Below are 18,826 nucleotides of genomic sequence, written 5' to 3' on the forward strand. Positions count from 1 at the left end.
ATGAAGTGAGCAGCTGGGAGGTGATTGTGGAAGAGGTAGACATCTGAGGAAGAACAAATGTGATAGTAGTGGACCAAGGATACAGTGTAAGAGGTGGAGAACCAGAGGGAGATGATGGACAGGTCATGAAGGCCGGAGAGGAGAAGGGAAGGGCTGGGGGGGTAACTGGAATGGGGAATGGCAAGGGTGAAAGGGGTGGAGGAAGTTATTGGAAGTTAAGAGAAATCGATGTTGCTGCCATCAGGTTGGAGGCTTTCCAGCCAGAATATGAGGTGCTACTCCCCCAGCTTCTGACTGATGAACCAAGGACAAGAGGGTGTGGTTTGATAATTAACAAATCTGGCATTTCTGATCCTGACTGCCTCTGAAAGTTGACCGATAGTCATTCAAAACAGAGAACTGGTAGATTTGGGGCACTAAAGGGATCGAGGAGTTTGGGTAAGATTCTGAGACATACAGCACTGTGCAAAAGTCTTAGACACACACACACACACACACACACACACACACATATGTGTACTGTAGTAATTTTATGTATTGCACTGTACTGCTGCCGCAAAAACAAATTTCATGACGTATATGTAGCTGGATCCTGGACTTCCTGTCAGATCGCCAATCGGTGGTAAGAATGGGCTCCCTGATCTCTGACCCTCTGACCCTCAACACAGGTGCCCCTTAGGGCTGTATACGAAGCCCCCTCCTTTACTCTCTGTACACCCATGTCGCCAAGCACAGCTCCAATCTGCTAATTAAATTTGCAGACGATACTACATTGATTGACCTTATCTCAACTAATAACGAGGCAGCCTACAAAGAAGAAGTCATCACCCTGACACAGTGGTGTCAAGAAAACAATGTTGCAAAAACAAAGGAGCTGGTTGTGGATTACAGGAGGAATGGAGACAGGCTAACCCCCATAGACATAAATGGATCTGGGGTTGAGAGGGTGAACAGCTTTAAGTTCTTCACAGCAGCTTAGACGGTTGAAGAAGTTCATTATGGGCCCCCAAATCCTAACAACTTTCTACAGGGGCACAATTGTGAGCATCCTGACTGGCTGCATCACTGTCTGGTATGGGAATTGTACCTCCCTTAATCGCAGGACTCTGCAGAGAGTGGTGTGGACAGCCCAGCGCATCTGTAGTTGTGAACTTCCCACAATTCAGGACGTTTACAAAGACAGGTGTGAGAAAAGAGCCCGAAGGATCACTGGGGGCTCGAGTCACCTCAACCACAAACTGTTCCAGCTGTTACCATCTGGGAAACGGTACCACAGCATAAAAGCCAGGACCAACAGGCTCCAGGACAGCTTCTTCCACTGGGCCATCAGACTGATTAATTCACGCTGATACAATTGTATTTCTATGTTATATTGACTGTCCTCTTGTACATACTATTTATTACAAATTATTCATTGTACATTTAGACGGAGACATAACGTATAGATTTTTACTGCTCATATATGTGAAAGATGTAAGAAATAAAGTCAATTTAATTAATTTGTGAGTGATGATAAACCTGACTCTGATATGGGTCTCTTTTGTGGACTGAGAATGGGGAATCATGGTTGGGAAAAGGGGAAGGGAGAGGGGAGGGAGTGGGGAGCACCAGAGAGACATTCTGTAATGATCAATAAACCTATTGCAAACTAATGAAAAATATAAAACACAGAAAATGCAGAGAGTAAATGACCCTGCCTGGTGTCTCAGGGCTGGGTGTGTCTGTACCCACTCCTGACACTCCTTCTCTGCCACCTGTCCCACACCCCTCCCACGATGCCCCACCCTCACCATTCCTGACATCCTTTGCTCCCGCCAGATTTACAAACTCGGTCTCTGCTCCACGTTGACAAATACAGTACTGTGCAAAAGTCTCAGGCACCCTCTCTATATATGTGTGCTTATGACTTGTGCCCAGTACTGTAGATCAGAGATTATGTTGATGATGCTAAATCATGCTGAACACTCTTATGGCCTGTTCCTGCTTCAGTTCCCAAATTTTTTATGTAATGTCTTCTTACCTTCAGTGCCAACTACATCACGAACTGTCTTCATTCTTTCCAGCCTTTATTCCATCTTTCCATCTTTATTCCCAGTCCTTCCTTTTGACCTTTAGCCTGTTCCTGTCCTGATCATTTCTCCGGCCACAGACGTTGTCAGACCTGTTGAGCGCCTCCATTTTCATCCTGCTTCTTGGACCTGGCCAAGTCGACAATGCGCGTGGCAGGCAGACCAGCTCAGCTGTTCTGTGGAAACACCCGACGTGTGTAAGCACATTAAATCATTTGGGAATTGAGTGATTGGGAGGGGGGCAGGGATTAAAATGCAACCAAAGGAGCCAGTCAACAGCAGCAGGTATTGTTAGCTTACAGAAGAGTTAGGTCTCACACCAGTCGGTTCAGGAACAGTTATTACCCCTCAACCAAAGTGGACATCTTCACTCACCTCAGCTTTGAACTGATTCCACAATCTCTGGATCACTTTCAAGTACTGTACCCTATAACCCATGTTCTCAGTATTATTTATTTACTCAGTTCTCAGTATTATTTATTTGCACAGTTTGACTTTGCATGTTGGTTATTTCTCAGTGTAATTTTTCATTGATTCTATTGTATTTCTTTGTTCTACTATAAATGCCTGCAGCAAAATGGTGACATATGCAATCCATACTTTGATAATAAATGTGTTTTTAACTTTAAACTGAGATAATGTTCTAACAAGAAAACATTTTATTTTATATCCAGAAACAAGTGAAGAGACCGGCCCAAGTCAACACCCCATGTGGCAGGCAGACCAGCTCTACTGTGTCCGGTTGGTATATTCTCACCAGGCCAGAGTTCGGTGCTCAAAATTGTTCCAGTCATTTAGCCAGCTATTTATTTATTTACCTGTTTATTTATTGAGATAAGACCATAAGACATAGGAGCAGAATTAGGCCATTTGGCCCATCAGTCCGCTTCTCCATTTAATCATAGCTGATCTATTTTTTCCCCTCTTCAGCCCCAGTCCCTGGCCTTCTCCCCATAACCTTTGATGCCATGTCCAATCAAGAACCTATCAAGCTCTGCCTTAAGTGCACCCAACGACCAGGCCTCCACAGCTGCCTGTGGTAACAAATTCCACAAATCACCACCCTCTGGTTAAAGAAATTTCCCACATCTCTGTTTTAAATGGACACCCCTCTATCCTGAGGCTGTGCTCTCTTGTCCTAGACTCTCCCACCATGGGAAACATCCTTTCCACATCTACTCTATCTAGTCCTTTCAACATTCAAAATGTTTCAATGAGATCCCCCCAGCCCATCTTTCTAAATTCCAGTGAGTGCAGACCCAGAGCCATCAAATATTCCTCATATGATAAGCCTTTCATCCCCGGAATCATCCTTGTGAACCTCCTCTGGACCTTCTCCAATACCAGCACATCTTTTCTTAGATGAGGAGCCCAAAACTGTTCACAATATTCAAGGTGAGGCCTCACCAGTGGCTTACAAAGCTCAGCATCACATCCCTGCTCTTGTATTCTAGATCTCTTGAAATGAATGCTAACATTGCATTTGCCTTCCCCACCACAGACTCAACCCTCAAGTTAACCTTTAGGCTGTTCTGCACAAGGACTCCCAATCCCTCTGCATCTCACATTTTTAGATTTTCTCCCCATTAGTCTGCACATTTATTTCTACTACCAAAGTGCCTATCTGTTTCCTCAATACTACCTGTCCCTCCACCAATCTTCATATAATCTGCAAACTTGGCAACAAAGCCATCTATTCCATCATCTAAATCATTGATAAACAGCATGAAAAGAAGCAGTCCCAACCTGCAGAACGCTACTAGTCACTGGCAGCCAACTAGAAAAGGATCCTTTTATTCCCACTCGCTGCCTCCTACCAATCACCAATACTCTAACCATGTTAGTAACTTTCCTGTAATACCATGGGCTTTTAACTTGGTAAGCTGCTTCATGTGTGGCACCTTGTCAAAGGCCTTCTGAGAGTCCAAATATACCATAGAACCATAGAAACTACAGCACAGAAACAGGCCCTTTGGCCCTTCTTGGCTGTGCCGAACCATTTTCTGCCTAGTCCCACTGACCTGCACACGGACCATATCCCTCCATACACCTCCCATCCATGTATCTGTCCAATTTATTCTTAAATGTTAAAAAAGAACCTGCATTTACCACCTCGTCTAGCAGCTCATTCCATACTCCCACCACTCTCTGTGTGAAGAAGCCCCCTCTAATGTTCCCTTTTCCCCCCTCACCCTTAACCCATGTCCTCTGGTTTTTTTCTCCCCTTGCCTCAGTGGAAAAAGCCTGCTTGCATTCACTCTATCTATACCCATCATAATTTTATATACCTCTATCAAATCTCCCCTCATTCTTCTACGCTCCAGGGAATAAAGTCCTAACCTATTCAACCTTTCTCTGTAACTGAGTTTCTCAAGTCCCGGCAACATCCTTGTAAACCTTCTCTGCACTCTTTCAACCTTATTTATATCCTTCCTGTAACTTGGTGACCAAAACTGAACACAATACTCCAGATTCAGCCTCACCAATGCCTTATACAAGCTCATCATAACATTCCAGCTCTTATACTCAATACTTTGATTAATAAAGGCCAATGTACCAAAAGCTCTCTTTACGACCCTATCTACCTGTGACGACACTTTTAGGGAATTTTGTATCTGTATTCCCAGATCCCTCTGTTCCACTGCACTCCTCAGTGCCTTACCATTAACCCTGTATGTTCTATCTTGGTTTGTCCTTCCAACGTGCAATACCCCACACTTGTCAGTATTAAACTCCATCTGCCATTTTTCAGCCCATTTTTCCAGCTGGTCCAAGTCCCTCTGCAGGCTCTGAAAACCTTCTTCACTGTCTACTACACCTCCAATCTTTGTATCATCAGCAAACTTGCTGATCCAATTTACCACATTATCATCCAGATCATTGATATAGATGACAAATAACAATGGACCCAGCACTGATCCCTGTGGCACACCACTAGTCACAGGCCTCCACTCAGAGAAGCAATTCTCTACCACCACACTCTGGCTTCTTCCATCGAGCCAATGTCTAATCCAGTTTACCACCTCTCCATGTATACTGAATTTTCCTAACTAACCTCCCATGCGGGACCTTGTCAAAGGCCTTACTGAAGTCCATGTAGACAATATCCACTGCCTTCCCTTCATCCACTTTCCTGGTAACCTCCTCAAAAAACTCCAACAGATTGGTCAAACATGACCTACCATGCACAAAGCCATGTTGACTCTCCCTAATAAGCCCCTGTCTATCCAAATGCTTGTAGATTCTGTCTCTTAGTACTCCCTCCAATAACTTACCTACTACTGACGTTAAACTCACCGGCTTATAATTTCCCGGATTACTTTTCGATCCTTTTTTAAACAACAGAACAACATGAGCCACTCTCCAATCCTCCGGCACTTCACCCGTAGACAGCGATATTTTAAATATTTCTGCCAGGGCCCCCGCAATTTCAACACTAGTCTCCCTCAAGGTCCGAGGGAACACTGTGTCAGGTCCCGGGGATTTATCCACTTTAATTTTCCTCAAGACAGCAAGCACCTCCTCCTTTTCAATCTGTACAGTTTCCATGGTCTCACTACTTGATTCCCTCAATTCCATAGATTTCATGCCAGCTTCCTTAGTAAATACAGACGCAAAAAACCTATTTAAGATCTCCCCCATTTCCTTTGGTTCCGCACAAAGCCGACCACTCTGATCTTCAAGAGGACCAATTTTATCCCTTACAATCCTTTTGCTCTTAATATACTTATAAAAGCTCTTTGGATTCTCCTTCACTTTGACTGCCAAGGCAACCTCGTGTCTTCTTTTAGCCCTCCTGATTTCTTTCTTAAGTATTTTCTTGCACTTCTTATACTCCTCAAGCACCTGATTTACCCCCTGTTTCCTATACATTTCATACAACTCCCTCTTCTTCTTTATCAGAGTTGCAATATCCCTTGAGAACCAAGGTTCCTTATTCCTATTCAATTTGCCTTTAATCCTGACAGGAACATACAAACTCTGCACTCTCAAAATTTTCCCTTTAAGGCTTCCCACCTACCAATCACATCTTTGCCAGAGAACAACCTGTCCCAATCCACGCTTTTTAGATCCTTTCTCATTTCTTCAAATTTGGCCTTCTTCCAGTTCAGAACCTCAACCCTAGGACCAGATCTATCCTTGTCCATGATCAAATTGAAACTAATGGTGTTATGATCACTGGAACAAAAGTGCTCCCCTACACAGACTTCTGTCACTTGCCCTAATTCGTTTCCTAACAGGAGATCCAATATTGCATCCCCTCTAGTTGGTCCCTCTATATACTGATTTAGAAAACTTTCCTGAACACATTTTACAAACTCTAAACCATCTAGACTGCTAACAGTATGGGAGTCCCAATCAATGTATGGAAAATTAAAATCCCCTACCACCACAACTTTATGTTTCCTGCAGTTGCCTGCTATCTCTCTGCAGATTTGCTCTTCCAAGTCTCGTTGACTATTGGGTGGTCTGTAATACAATCCCACTAATGCGGCCATACCTTTCCTGTTTCTCAGCTCCACCCATAAGGACTCAGTAGACAAGCCCTCTAATCTGTCCTGCCTGAGCACTGCTGTAATATTTTCCCTAACAAGCAATGCTACTCCCCCACCTTTCATTCCTCTGCCTCGATCACATCTGAAACATCGCAACCCTGGAATATTAAGCTGCCAGTCCTGCCCCTCCTGTAGCCAAGTTTCACTAATTGCTACAACATCATAATTCCACGTGTCAATCCACAGCCAATGCATCTCCTTTATCTATCCTACATGTACTCTTCTCAAAGAATTCCAAAAAGTTCATCGGGCAAGGTTTTCCCTAAAGGAAACTTTGTACTATCTTGTCTGGTGTCACCAAGTACTCCATAACCTCGTCCTAAACAATTGATTCCAACATCTTCCCAACCACTGAGGTCAGGCTAACTGGTCCATAATTTCCTTTCTGCTGCCTTCCTTCCTTCTTAAAGAGTGGAGTGATATTTGCAATTTTCCAGTCCAATGATTTTTTTGAAAGATCATTACTAATGCCTCCACAATCTCTTCAGCTACCTCTTTCAAAACCCTAGGGTGCAGTTCATCTGGCCTGGGTGACTTAGGTCTTTCAGTTTTTTGAGCACCTTCTCCCTTGTAATAGTAACTGCACTCACTTCTCTTCCCTCGCACCCTTCAACATCTGGCACACTGCTAGTGTCTTACACAGTGAAGACTGATGCAAAATACTCACTTAGTTCATCAGCCTTCTCCTTGTCCCCCATTACTATTTCTCTGGCCTCATTTTCTAGCGGTTCTATATGCACTCTCATCTCTCTATTTTTTACAATTTTATAAAAGCTTTTACACTCCATTTTGATATTGTTTGCTAGCTTGCTTTCACATTTCAATTTTTCCCTCCTAATGATTCTTTTAGTTGCTCTCTGTAGGGTTTTAAAAGCTTCCCAATCCTCTGTCTTCCCACTAATTTTCCTACCTATTTTGTTAACACTTATATTAATAAGCGTCCCTCACAGGTCCCTTAAGCATTCTTACAAAAATTAACTTCTAGAAGATTGAATCCCTTCCGAGAAAGTTTCAAACACTGTCTAAAAAGGCACCACAGTGCAGAGGGTAAAGAGTTATCTGTCTCTTTTGAAGTATCTCTGTTGCAAACTGTTGGCTGCTACTAGTTTATTATACACAAAAGGTATTAAAGTATCTTTGTGACCAAACCACTCGGTGTTAAATTGTACAGTGCAATAACTCCTTTCCCACTGTTATGATCTCAGTATGATACGGACCTCAGTATGATAAAATAGACCTTAACCTCTCAATCTACAGTACGGTACAAAAGTCATAGGGACATATATGTATATAGCTGGGGTGCCCAAAGTTTTTGCACTGTCCTGTATTTGTCAACGTGGAGCGGAGAGTGAGTTTGTAAATCTGGGGAGCAAAGGACGTTGGGAATGGTGAGGGTGGAGCACCGTGGGAGGGGCGTGCACCCTCTCTGTAGCTGTTACACTTTATTCTGCATTGTGTTACGGTTTTCCTTTCTACTAACTCAGTGCACTGTGTAATGATCTGATCTGTGTGAACAGTGTGCAAGACAGGCTTCTCTACATCTGGGTACACCATCATCACAATGTGCCACGTCGTATAAAGTGGGTGAAAATGGTCCACGGCCGTGATTGTTCTGGGCAAAGTTTTCTCCAGAAGTGGTTTGCCATTGCCTACTTCTGGGCAGTGTCTTTACAAGACGGGTGACCCCAGCCATTATCAATACTGTTCAGAGATTGTCTGCCTGGTGTCAGTGGTCACATAACCAGGACTTGTGATCTGCACCGGCTGCTCATACGGCCATCCACCACCTGATCCCACGGCTTCACGTGACCCTGATCGGGGGCTAAGCAGATGCTGCATTTTAATTCTGATTTCTGTTCTCATTCCTACATTTTGATCTATGGCATTCTCTTGTGCCACAATGAGACCACCCTCAGGGTGGAGGAACAACACCTTATATTCCGTCTGGCTATTACCTCCCCTGGGTAATATTTTTTAAGCGTACATGGGGATGGACCTGCCAAAGATGAGAAAATCTGCAGATGCTGGAAATCCAAGCAACACACACAAAATGCTGGAGGAACTCAGCAGGCCATGCAATTCTGCTGAAGGGTCTGGGCCCAAAACGTCGACTGTACTTTTTTCCACAGAAGCTGCCTAGCCTGCTGAGATCCTCCAGCATTTTGTGTGTGTCGCTAATATGGATGCCTTCGGTTTTGTCCTGGCTAAGTAGCTCAGTCCCTCTGGCCTAAGCAAGAGGCAGGGAATGATCTCCAAGAGGACCACAACCTTGTTGTGGTTTGGAGGCTTGCGTGCCTCAATGCCCCGGAGATCTGTGCTGGCTGGAGTCAGGGCCCTTTGCTTTGGATCTTGGTAGGGTCACCCATGCCAAACAGGTCAAAGGGTCTCCACCTTGGACCACCAGACTGGTCCTCCAGGTTTGGGGGTTCAGGTCACGTCTAACAACCTTGACTGGTCAAACAAAACTGTTACGGAAACAGCAATGAAGAATCCTTCTTCATCTGGATGGCCAAGGGCAGAGATGGAGGATCTTCATTGCTGCCCTAAACACCAGTGGTATAATGGCATAAGTATCCTGTTAGAAGAATGTCAGCACACCATTGCCAGAGAGCATAGAAAATGCATCATCAACTCTGCTGCCCTAACAGACAACACAACAGATGAGAGTCAATTGAGAGAAGAAGTTGGATGGTTGGCCCACTTTGCAAAAGGAAGCTGTCCCTGTGTGTCTAGAACTGATCCGTGAAGGAGATGGATGGTTGGCCCGCTTTGCAAAAGGAAGCTGTCCCTGTGTGTCTGGAACTGATCCGTGAAGGAGATGGATGGTTGGCCCGCTTTGCAAAAGGAAGCTGTCCCTGTGTGTCTGGAACTGATCCGTGAAGGAGATGGATGGTTGGCCCGCTTTGCAAAAGGAAGCTGTCCCTGTGTGTCTGGAACTGATCCGTGAAGGAGATGGATGGTTGGCCCGCTTTGCAAAAGGAAGCTGTCCCTGTGTGTCTGGAACTGATCCGTGAAGGAGATGGATGGTTGGCCCGCTTTGCAAAAGGAAGCTGTCCCTGTGTGTCTGGAACTGATCCGTGAAGGAGATAGATGGTTGGCCCGCTTCGCAAAAGGAAGCTGTCCCTGTGTGTCTAGAACTGATCCGTGAAGGAGATGGATGGTTGGCCAGCTTCGCAAAAGGAAGCTGTCCCTGTGTGTCTAGAACTGATCCGTGAAGGAGATGGATGGTTGGCCCGCTTCGCAAAAGGAAGCTGTCCCTGTGTGTCTAGAACTGATCCGTGAAGGAGATGGATGGTTGGCCCGCTTCGCAAAAGGAAGCTGTCCCTGTGTGTCTAGAACTGATCCGTGAAGGAGATGGATGGTTGGCCCGCTTCGCAAAAGGAAGCTGTCCCTGTGTGTCTAGAACTGATCCGTGAAGGAGATGGATGGTTGGCCCGCTTCGCAAAAGGAAGCTGTCCCTGTGTGTCTAGAACTGATCCGTGAAGGAGATGGATGGTTGGCCCGCTTCGCAAAAGGAAGCTGTCCCTGTGTGTCTAGAACTGATCCGTGAAGGAGATGGATGGTTGGCCCGCTTCGCAAAAGGAAGCTGTCCCTGTGTGTCTAGAACTGATCCGTGAAGGAGATGGATGGTTGGCCCGCTTCGCAAAAGGAAGCTGTCCCTGTGTGTCTAGAACTGATCCGTGAAGGAGATGGATGGTTGGCCCGCTTCGCAAAAGGAAGCTGTCCCTGTGTGTCTAGAACTGATCCGTGAAGGAGATGGATGGTTGGCCCGCTTCGCAAAAGGAAGCTGTCCCTGTGTGTCTAGAACTGATCCGTGAAGGAGATGGATGGTTGGCCCGCTTCGCAAAAGGAAGCTGTCCCTGTGTGTCTAGAACTGATCCGTGAAGGAGATGGATGGTTGGCCCGCTTCGCAAAAGGAAGCTGTCCCTGTGTGTCTAGAACTGATCCGTGAAGGAGATGGATGGTTGGCCCGCTTCGCAAAAGGAAGCTGTCCCTGTGTGTCTAGAACTGATCCGTGAAGGAGATGGATGGTTGGCCCGCTTCGCAAAAGGAAGCTGTCCCTGTGTGTCTAGAACTGATCCGTGAAGGAGATGGATGGTTGGCCCGCTTCGCAAAAGGAAGCTGTCCCTGTGTGCCTGGAACTGATCCGTGAAGGAGATGGATGGTTGGCCCGCTTCGCAAAAGGAAGCTGTCCCTGTGTGTCTGGAACTGATCCGTGAAGGAGATGGATGGTTGGCCCGCTTCGCAAAAGGAAGCTGTCCCTGTGTGTCTGGAACTGATCCGTGAAGGAGATGGATGGTTGGCCCGCTTTGCAAAAGGAAGCTGTCCCTGTGTGTCTAGAACTGATCCGTGAAGGAGATGGATGGTTGGCCCGCTTTGCAAAAGGAAGCTGTCCCTGTGTGTCTAGAACTGATCCGTGAAGGAGATGGATGGTTGGCCCGCTTTGCAAAAGGAAGCTGTCCCTGTGTGTCTAGAACTGATCCGTGAAGGAGATGGATGGTTGGCCCGCTTTGCAAAAGGAAGCTGTCCCTGTGTGTCTAGAACTGATCCGTGAAGGAGATGGATGGTTGGCCCGCTTTGCAAAAGGAAGCTGTCCCTGTGTGTCTAGAACTGATCCGTGAAGGAGATGGATGGTTGGCCCGCTTCGCAAAAGGAAGCTGTCCCTGTGTGTCTAGAACTGATCCGTGAAGAAGATGGATGGTTGGCCCGCTTCGCAAAAGGAAGCTGTCCCTGTGTGTCTAGAACTGATTCGTGAACCAGCTTACAGCATTCCCTTTTGCCATTTTTCACCGTCCTTTGCCTCAAGCTTAACGAGCTCAGGGCTTGATGGTGACCAGGGCATCAAGAAGAATTTCATCTCTGACGTTGACCAAGTTCTCATCTTCGCCTGAAGGAGAACAAGATCACCACAGTACCAGTGTTGGTATGACTGGGACATCTGGGAGGCAGTCGGGTACAGAAGGTTAAAAAAAAAAGGGCAGAATTTCTGACTGGGGTCAAATTGGCCATGAACTTTTTGCATCCATGACCAGGGAGCAGCCAATGACGGCTGGACAGGCAATTGTCCCAACAGCCCTTCCATGGGACATTCAGCTCACTCGGAGGCTCTGAAGGCAGCTGGGGACTCTATGATTATGAGGACATGCAGTCCCCTTTTATTGTCATTTAGTAATGCATGCATTAAGAAATGATAGAGATGTTTTTCCAGAGTGATATGACAAAAACACATGACAAACCGACTTAAAAACTAACAAAAACCACATAATTATAACATATAGTTACAACAGTGCAAAGCAATACCGTAATTTGATAGGAACAGACCATGGACACAGTAAAAGTCTCAGAGTCTCTCGAAAGTCCCATCATCTCACGCAGACGGTAAACGTCCAGCACCGCCAACTTGCCGATGCAGCATCCCGGAAGCATCCGACCACAGTCCGACTCCGAGTTTGTGCAAAAAACTCTGAGCCTCTGACCAGCTCTCCGACACCGAGCACCATTTCTGCCGTGCGCTTCGACCCCGGCCCCGGCAACAGGCTATACGCAAAGCCGAGGATTTGGGGCCTTCGTCTCTGGAGATTCTCGATCGCACAGTAGCAGTGGCAGCGAAGCAGGCATTTCAGAAGTTACTCCAGATGTTCCTCCGTACTTCTCATGGCTGTCCCCATCAAATCTGGATTGTGCACGGCACCCCTAGTTACACATATCGATATTCATTCGGAACGGCCGCGCGCACTACCAGACCTGGTGGAAATATCTGCAAACTATCTGCCGCGCACTCAGTCTTCGGTAATGTTGAGGGGTCTTCACTATTCCTCTTTTGCCCTACCTATCTATCATCTATTAGTTTGTCTTTTGGTTATTAATTACAACTTATAGTGATCTTTATGCCTTGCACTGTACTGCTGTCACTAAACAACAAATTTCACAACATGCAGTACCATGCAAAAGTCTCAGACACATTTATGTATCAGGGGTGCCTGAGACTTTTGCACAGGACTGTAGTAATTTTATGTATTGCACTGTACTGGTGTCACAAAAAAACAAATTTCATGACATACGTGAGTGATGATAAACCTGATTCTGATATGGGTCTCTATTGTGGACTGAGAGTGGGAAGGGGACAGGGAGAGGGGAATCATGGTTGGGAAAAGGGGAAGAGAGAGGGGAGGGAGCGGGAAGCACCAGAGAGACATTCTGTAATGATCAATAAACCAATTGTTTAGGATCAACTGGCCTTGTCTGGTGTCTCAGGTCTGGGTGTGTCTGTACCCACCCCTGACACTCCTTCTCTGCCACCTGTCCCTCACCCCTCCCACGGTGCTTCACCCTCACCATTCCCAACATCCTTTGCTCCCGCCAGATTTACAAACTGTCTCTCCACTCCACCCGGCTATATGTATATGCCTAAGACTTCTGCATAGTACTGTGTGTCAGTGATTCTAAGGCACTGGGTGGACTCCCACGAGGCACCTGCTGAATCCAGAGAATTCTTGCTTCACATTCCGCACCAATTCATATGGAGACCGGCTGGCATCACAACTATGCTGGCTCTCAGAGGAAATCTATCAGCCCCTTGCACCCCACCCCCAGGCAGCTGGAGGGAGAACATTGAGAGGCCAGGACACAGGACTGGAACCTGGGCTGTTGTGGTGTGAGGCAGTATATCTCGATTAGATGATTTTATTTAGAGATAGAGCACAGAATTGACCCTTTTGGCCCTTCAACTGCACCGTCAGCAATCCCCAATTTAACCCTAGCCCGAATGACAGGACAATGTACAATGACCGATTAACCTTCTGACCATAAGAGCAGAAGAGACAGGAGCACAGTTGGGCCATTCGGCCCATCATGCCTGCCCTGCCATTCCATCATGGCTAAATAAGGGACCCAGTACATCTTTGGCTGCCAGCTGGTGACGTAGTGGCTTCAGTGCCGGACTTCGGAGCGAAGGCTCCCGAGTTCAAACCCAGCCGGCTCCCCAGGCACGCTTTCCATCCGTGCTGGGTTGAGCGACGAGCTAGCAACTCGACCTCGTAAAAAAATCAACCAAAAAAAGTTGCTGGCCTATGCTCCCCATGAGTTTAAAAAGGCAATTTCCTTCCTTCCTGACATCTTTGGACTGTGGGAGAAAACCAGAGCACCTGGAGAAAACCTATGCATTCCACAGGGTGGACGTCCAGAGACCTCTTACAAAGGATATTAGAATTGAGTTCTGAACTGCACCCGGATCCCCCCACCCTTTACCAAGCTGTAGGGAGGGAGCGGGACCCCCCCTTCACCAAGCTGTAGTAGTGTCCTGCTAACTGCTACGCTACTGTGGGGCCATGCATTATGCACCAACATATCTGTGTGGGGCGGCTTGTCTTTTAGCAAACCAGTTATCGGCCTCAGTCTAGGACTTTTCCCTTTCTCCCCAGACAAGACTCCTGATGCCATGGTCCTTTCCAATGACAAAGACTGCAAGGAGCCAACCAATTGCCAGCAACAGCCAAAGCCCGGCTCACTGAAGACCATCGCGGGAGGAATCCTCAAGTTTTTAAGCAGGTGACGAACTAATGCCATTGCTGTTTAGTTATTCCTGATGTTTTAAACTCTTCAGTTGTTTATTGGGAGCTACAGTGCTGTGCAAGATTCTGAGGCACCCATTTTATATATATATATACACACACATACATCATGTAGTCTATTAGGCTAGAGTTTATATATATATATATATATGTATGTGTGTGTGTGCGAGCGCGCGTGCGCGCCTAAGACTTTTGCACAGTACTGTAGTAATTTTATGTATTGCACTGTACTGCTGCCACAAAAGAATCTCAAATGTTATGACAGATGTGAGTGATGATAAACCTGATTCTGATATGGGTCTCTGTTGTGGACTGAGAGTGGGAAGGGGGCAGGGAGAGGGGAATCATGGTTGGGAAAAGGGGAAGGGAGAGGGGAGGGAGCGGGAAGCACCAGAGAGACATTCTGTAATGATCAATAAACCAATTGTTTGGAATCAAATGACCTTGCCTGGTGTCTCAGGGCTGGGTGTGTCTGTACCCACCCCGGCACTCCTTCTCTGCCACCTGTCCCACACCTCTCCCGCAGTGTCTGGCTGGTGCTTCCCTTCCCCTTTTCCCAACCATGATTCCCCTCTCCCTGTCCCCTTCCCACTCTCAGTCCACAACAGAGACCCAGATCAGAATCAGGTAAAGCCCTCGCCACTATTGAGCACATCTGCATGAAACACTGTTGCAAGAAAGCAGCATCCATCATCAGGGACCCCCACCACCCAGGACATGTTCCTTCTCACTGCTGCCATCAGGAAGGAGGTACAGGAGCCTCAGGACCCACACCACCAGGTTCAGGAACAGTTATTACCCTCAACCATCAGGCTCCTGAATCAGAGAGGATAACTTCACTCAACTTCACTTGCCCCATCACTGAACTGTTCTTACAACCTAGGGACTCACTTTCGAGGACTCTTCATCTCATTTTCTCAATATTGTTTGCTTGCTTGTTTGTTTGTTTGTTTATTCATTCATTCATTCATTTATTCATTCTCAGTTCACGCAGAGGAAATTTGGGACAATATTACCCACACTTAAGGACCTGAATTGCAGGGAAATGTTGAATAGGTTGGACTTCACTCCCTGGAGCGTAGGAGAATGAGGGAATAGGCTGGGTAAATGCAACCAGGCTTTCTCCACTCAGGCTTACTGAGACTACAACTAGAGGTCATGGGTTAAGGGTTAAGGGTGAAAGGAAATATTTCAGGGGGACCTGCAGTGGATCTTCTTCACTGGTGAGAATGTGGATCAAGCTGGCAGTGGAATCGATTTCAACACTGAAGAGAAGTTTGGACAGGAAGGGTATGGTCCGGGTGCAGGTTGATGGGACTAGGCAGGTTAAAGGTGGGGCACAGACTAGATGGTTCAAATGGCCTGTTTTGGGTGCTGTAGTCCTCTATGACTATGACTCTGCAGCCCATCGAGTTGACATTGACTATCAACCAGCTATTTTGTGTCACAATAATCCGATTTCCTTCTTCCTCAGCAACACACACAAAATGATGGAGCAACTCAGCAGGCCAGGCAGCATCTATGGAAAAGAGTACAGTCAACGTTCCGGGCAGTGACCTTGAAGAGTCTCGGGCCAAAACGTCCACTGTTTACCCTGAGTTCCTCCAGCATTTTGGGTGTGATGCTTTGATTTCCAGCATCTACACATTTTCTTGTGTTTTTCCCTTCTTCCCCATTGGCTTTCTCCCCAACCTCTATACCCACCTCACCTGCATACTGGGGAGGGCAATTTATAGTGGGTGATTAACCCCTCAGCCCCGCTGTCACAGGGAGGACATGCAAACTCCACACAGACAGCACCAGAGATCTACCAGCGGTGCCACGCACAGAAGAGGAAGGGTGGGTGAGGAAAGTGGGGTGGCTGCAGAGCTTCCTATTGTGTTGTAGAATCAGACAGCAGTCCCCTTCGGTCCATCAAATCTGTGCTGACCATCAACTGCTCATTTGCACTCATCCCACTTTATTCTCCCCTCATTCCCATGGTGGAGGTTGACAACCATGTCAATCATGTTTGTGATAAGTCAGGATGTGATGGTTACGGGGAGAATAGGAGTGAGAGGGAAATGGATCAGCCATGATGAAATGGAAGAGCAGATTCGATGGGCTGAATGCCCTAGTTCTGCTCCTATGTTTTATGACCTTATTTGTAAATTGGGGGACCGCTTTGTCAAGCACCATCCAGCAAAAGCTGAATTTCCCGGTGGCCAACCATTTTAATTCCTCTCTCTGTTCTCATCCCGACATGTCGGTCCGTGGCCCCCTGTTTTGCCATGATGAGGCCTCTCTCAGGGTGGAGGGACAACACCTCTTATTCTGTCCAGGTAGCCTCCAACCTGATGGCATGAATATCGATTTCTCCTTCCAGTAAATTGTCCCTCCCCCTTCCTCCTCCTTCCATTCCCCAGTCTGGCCTCTTACCTCTTCTCACCTGCTTATCACCTTCCCAAGGTTCCTCGAAGCGTCGACTGTTTATTCATTTCCATAGATGCTGCCTGAACTTCTGTGTTCCTCCGGCATTTTCTGTGTATTTCCCATGAACACCCCTCAGATTCTACCCCTCCCACACACACAGAGGGGCAACTGTTTGGTCTGGCAGGGTGAAGACACGTCTCTACCAAAGGAGGTGTGAGGTGCTTCTTCCCTCCGCTAGCCTGCAGGTCACCCTTGGGCAAGGTGTAGCACCTGCTTAGCCCCCGATCAGGGTGACGTGAAGCCGTGGGAGAAGGTGGTGGATGGTCGTGTGATCAGCCGGTGCAGATCACAAGTCCTGGTTATGTGACCACTGACACCAGGCAGACAATCTCTGGAGAGTATTGATAATGGCTGGGGTCACCCGTCTTGTAAAGACACTGCCCAGAAGATGACAATGGCAAACCACTTCTGTAGAAAAATTCGCCAAGAACAATCATGGAAAGACCGTGATCACCCACGAACATAATGAACCAATGAACGTTGACAGTTCTGTTTGCTGCTTTTCTATTTGCAGCGCCTTCCTCCCATTCCACATGATTTTTGGCACAAAGCGACCACAATAGCAGCTGCCGCCTCCAAGCTGTGAGGATAGAGGGCTTCAGATGTCTGCTTCAACACTGACTGTTTGCATTGTTCAGGACTGTTACCTTGGCCAGGTTTCTTTCAAAATGCATTTGGAAATATTGTAAGTATGATTCGTGGTTATTTAATTGGAATGTCACTGTGGGCAGAAGTGATTTCTGTCCGTCTTTGTTATGTTTTTTGTGAGTGTATTTGAGGAATAATTTTACCGTGACTGTCAAACAGATGAGTATAGTTAAACCCAGCTCTCTACCTGCACCCTCTTCCCTTTGCAACCATGGTACTGGTCCGGAATCTATTCTGATCCACCTCCTTCTGTGGCAGGAGAATGGTCGACCCCCTCCTTTCTTTGACCTAGGGGTACTTAGGTCCTGTCGGTGCCCTAGCCCTGATCGAACCTGTGGTTTCACTGTTCATTTCACATTGAGAGAGTTTCCCATCTTGTTAAAATGTCCTTTCGGTGAAACATGTGGCTGATATAAAGCTGGTGTTGCCTTCTGTGTCGTTTCTTGTATAATAAATAAACCTGTTTGGAGGACACTCGTATCTCAGCCCTCCCTCCTCAACTGCCAAAGCACACTGGAAGCACTTCACACAGAGCTGCAGAGTCAAAGTCACGTTCATTGTCATATGCACAAAACCAACAAGGAACAACTTTGTTCACCATCTACACTCAACAGCCACTTTATTAGGTGTACCTCATATGAGTGTGATTAACATAGAACATAGAAATCTACAGCACGTCACAGGTCCTTCAGCCTACAATGTTGTGCCGACCGTGTAACCCGCTCTAGAAACTGCCTAGGATTTCCCTAACGTATAGCCCATCTATATATATTTTTCTATGCTACGTGAACCTACCTAAGGCTCTTAAAAGACCCTATTGTATCCGCGTCCACCTCTGTCGCTGGCAGTGCCTTCCACACACTCACCACTTTGTGTGGAAAAACTTACCCTGACATCCCCTCGGTATCTGCTTCCAAGCACCTTAAAACCGTGCCCTCTTGTGTTAGCCTCTGGCTATCCACATGATCAATGCCCCTCATCATCTTACACACCTCTATCAAGTCATCTCTCATCCTCCGTCGCTCCAAGGAGAAAAGGCCAAGTTCACTCAACCTATTCTCATAAGGCATGCTCCTCAATCCAGGCAACATCCTTGTAAATCTCCTCTGCACTCTCTCTATAGTATCCACCTGATCACACCTGTTTGTTCGTAAAAATATTAACTCAGCCAACTCAATGCATAAAAGCATGTAGGTGTGGTCATGAGGTTCAGTTGTTGTTCAGACCAAACATCAGAATGGGGAAGAAATGTGATCTAAGTGACTGACGGTGCAATAATTGTTGGTGCCAGACGGGGTGGTTTCAGTAATTCAGAAACTGCTGATATTCTGGGATTTTCATGCACGGCAGTCTCTCGAGTTTACAGAGAAAAAAGAGTTTATAAACACAAAAAAAACATCCAGTGAGCAGCAGTTCTGTGGGTGAAAACGCCTTGTTAATGAGAGAGATCAGAGGAGAATGGCCAGACTGGCTCAAGCTGACAGTAACTCAAATAACCACACGTTACAAC

General features: G+C 46.6%; 1 protein-coding gene across 2 annotated transcripts in view; it reads left to right on the plus strand.

The window, feature by feature from the left end:
• Nucleotides 1-17,780, plus strand: part of LOC140189091 (uncharacterized) — an 87,601-nt gene extending 69,821 nt beyond the window's left edge. Inside the window, exons 9-11 of one of the 2 annotated variants that reach the window (XM_072245792.1) lie at nt 2,744-2,810; nt 14,047-14,173; nt 17,183-17,780. In XM_072245792.1, coding sequence (XP_072101893.1) covers nt 2,744-2,810; nt 14,047-14,173; nt 17,183-17,231 — 243 coding nt within the window. In that variant the 3' untranslated portion in view covers nt 17,232-17,780. The remainder of the gene's footprint in view (nt 1-2,743; nt 2,811-14,046; nt 14,174-17,182) is intronic. The other variant, XM_072245791.1, reaches the window with a different exon arrangement.
• Nucleotides 17,781-18,826: the final 1,046 nt, after the last annotated feature.

This window comes from Mobula birostris, chromosome 28 (genome assembly GCF_030028105.1).
Source record: "Mobula birostris isolate sMobBir1 chromosome 28, sMobBir1.hap1, whole genome shotgun sequence".
In the NCBI taxonomy this organism is placed as follows: domain Eukaryota; kingdom Metazoa; phylum Chordata; class Chondrichthyes; order Myliobatiformes; family Myliobatidae; genus Mobula; species Mobula birostris.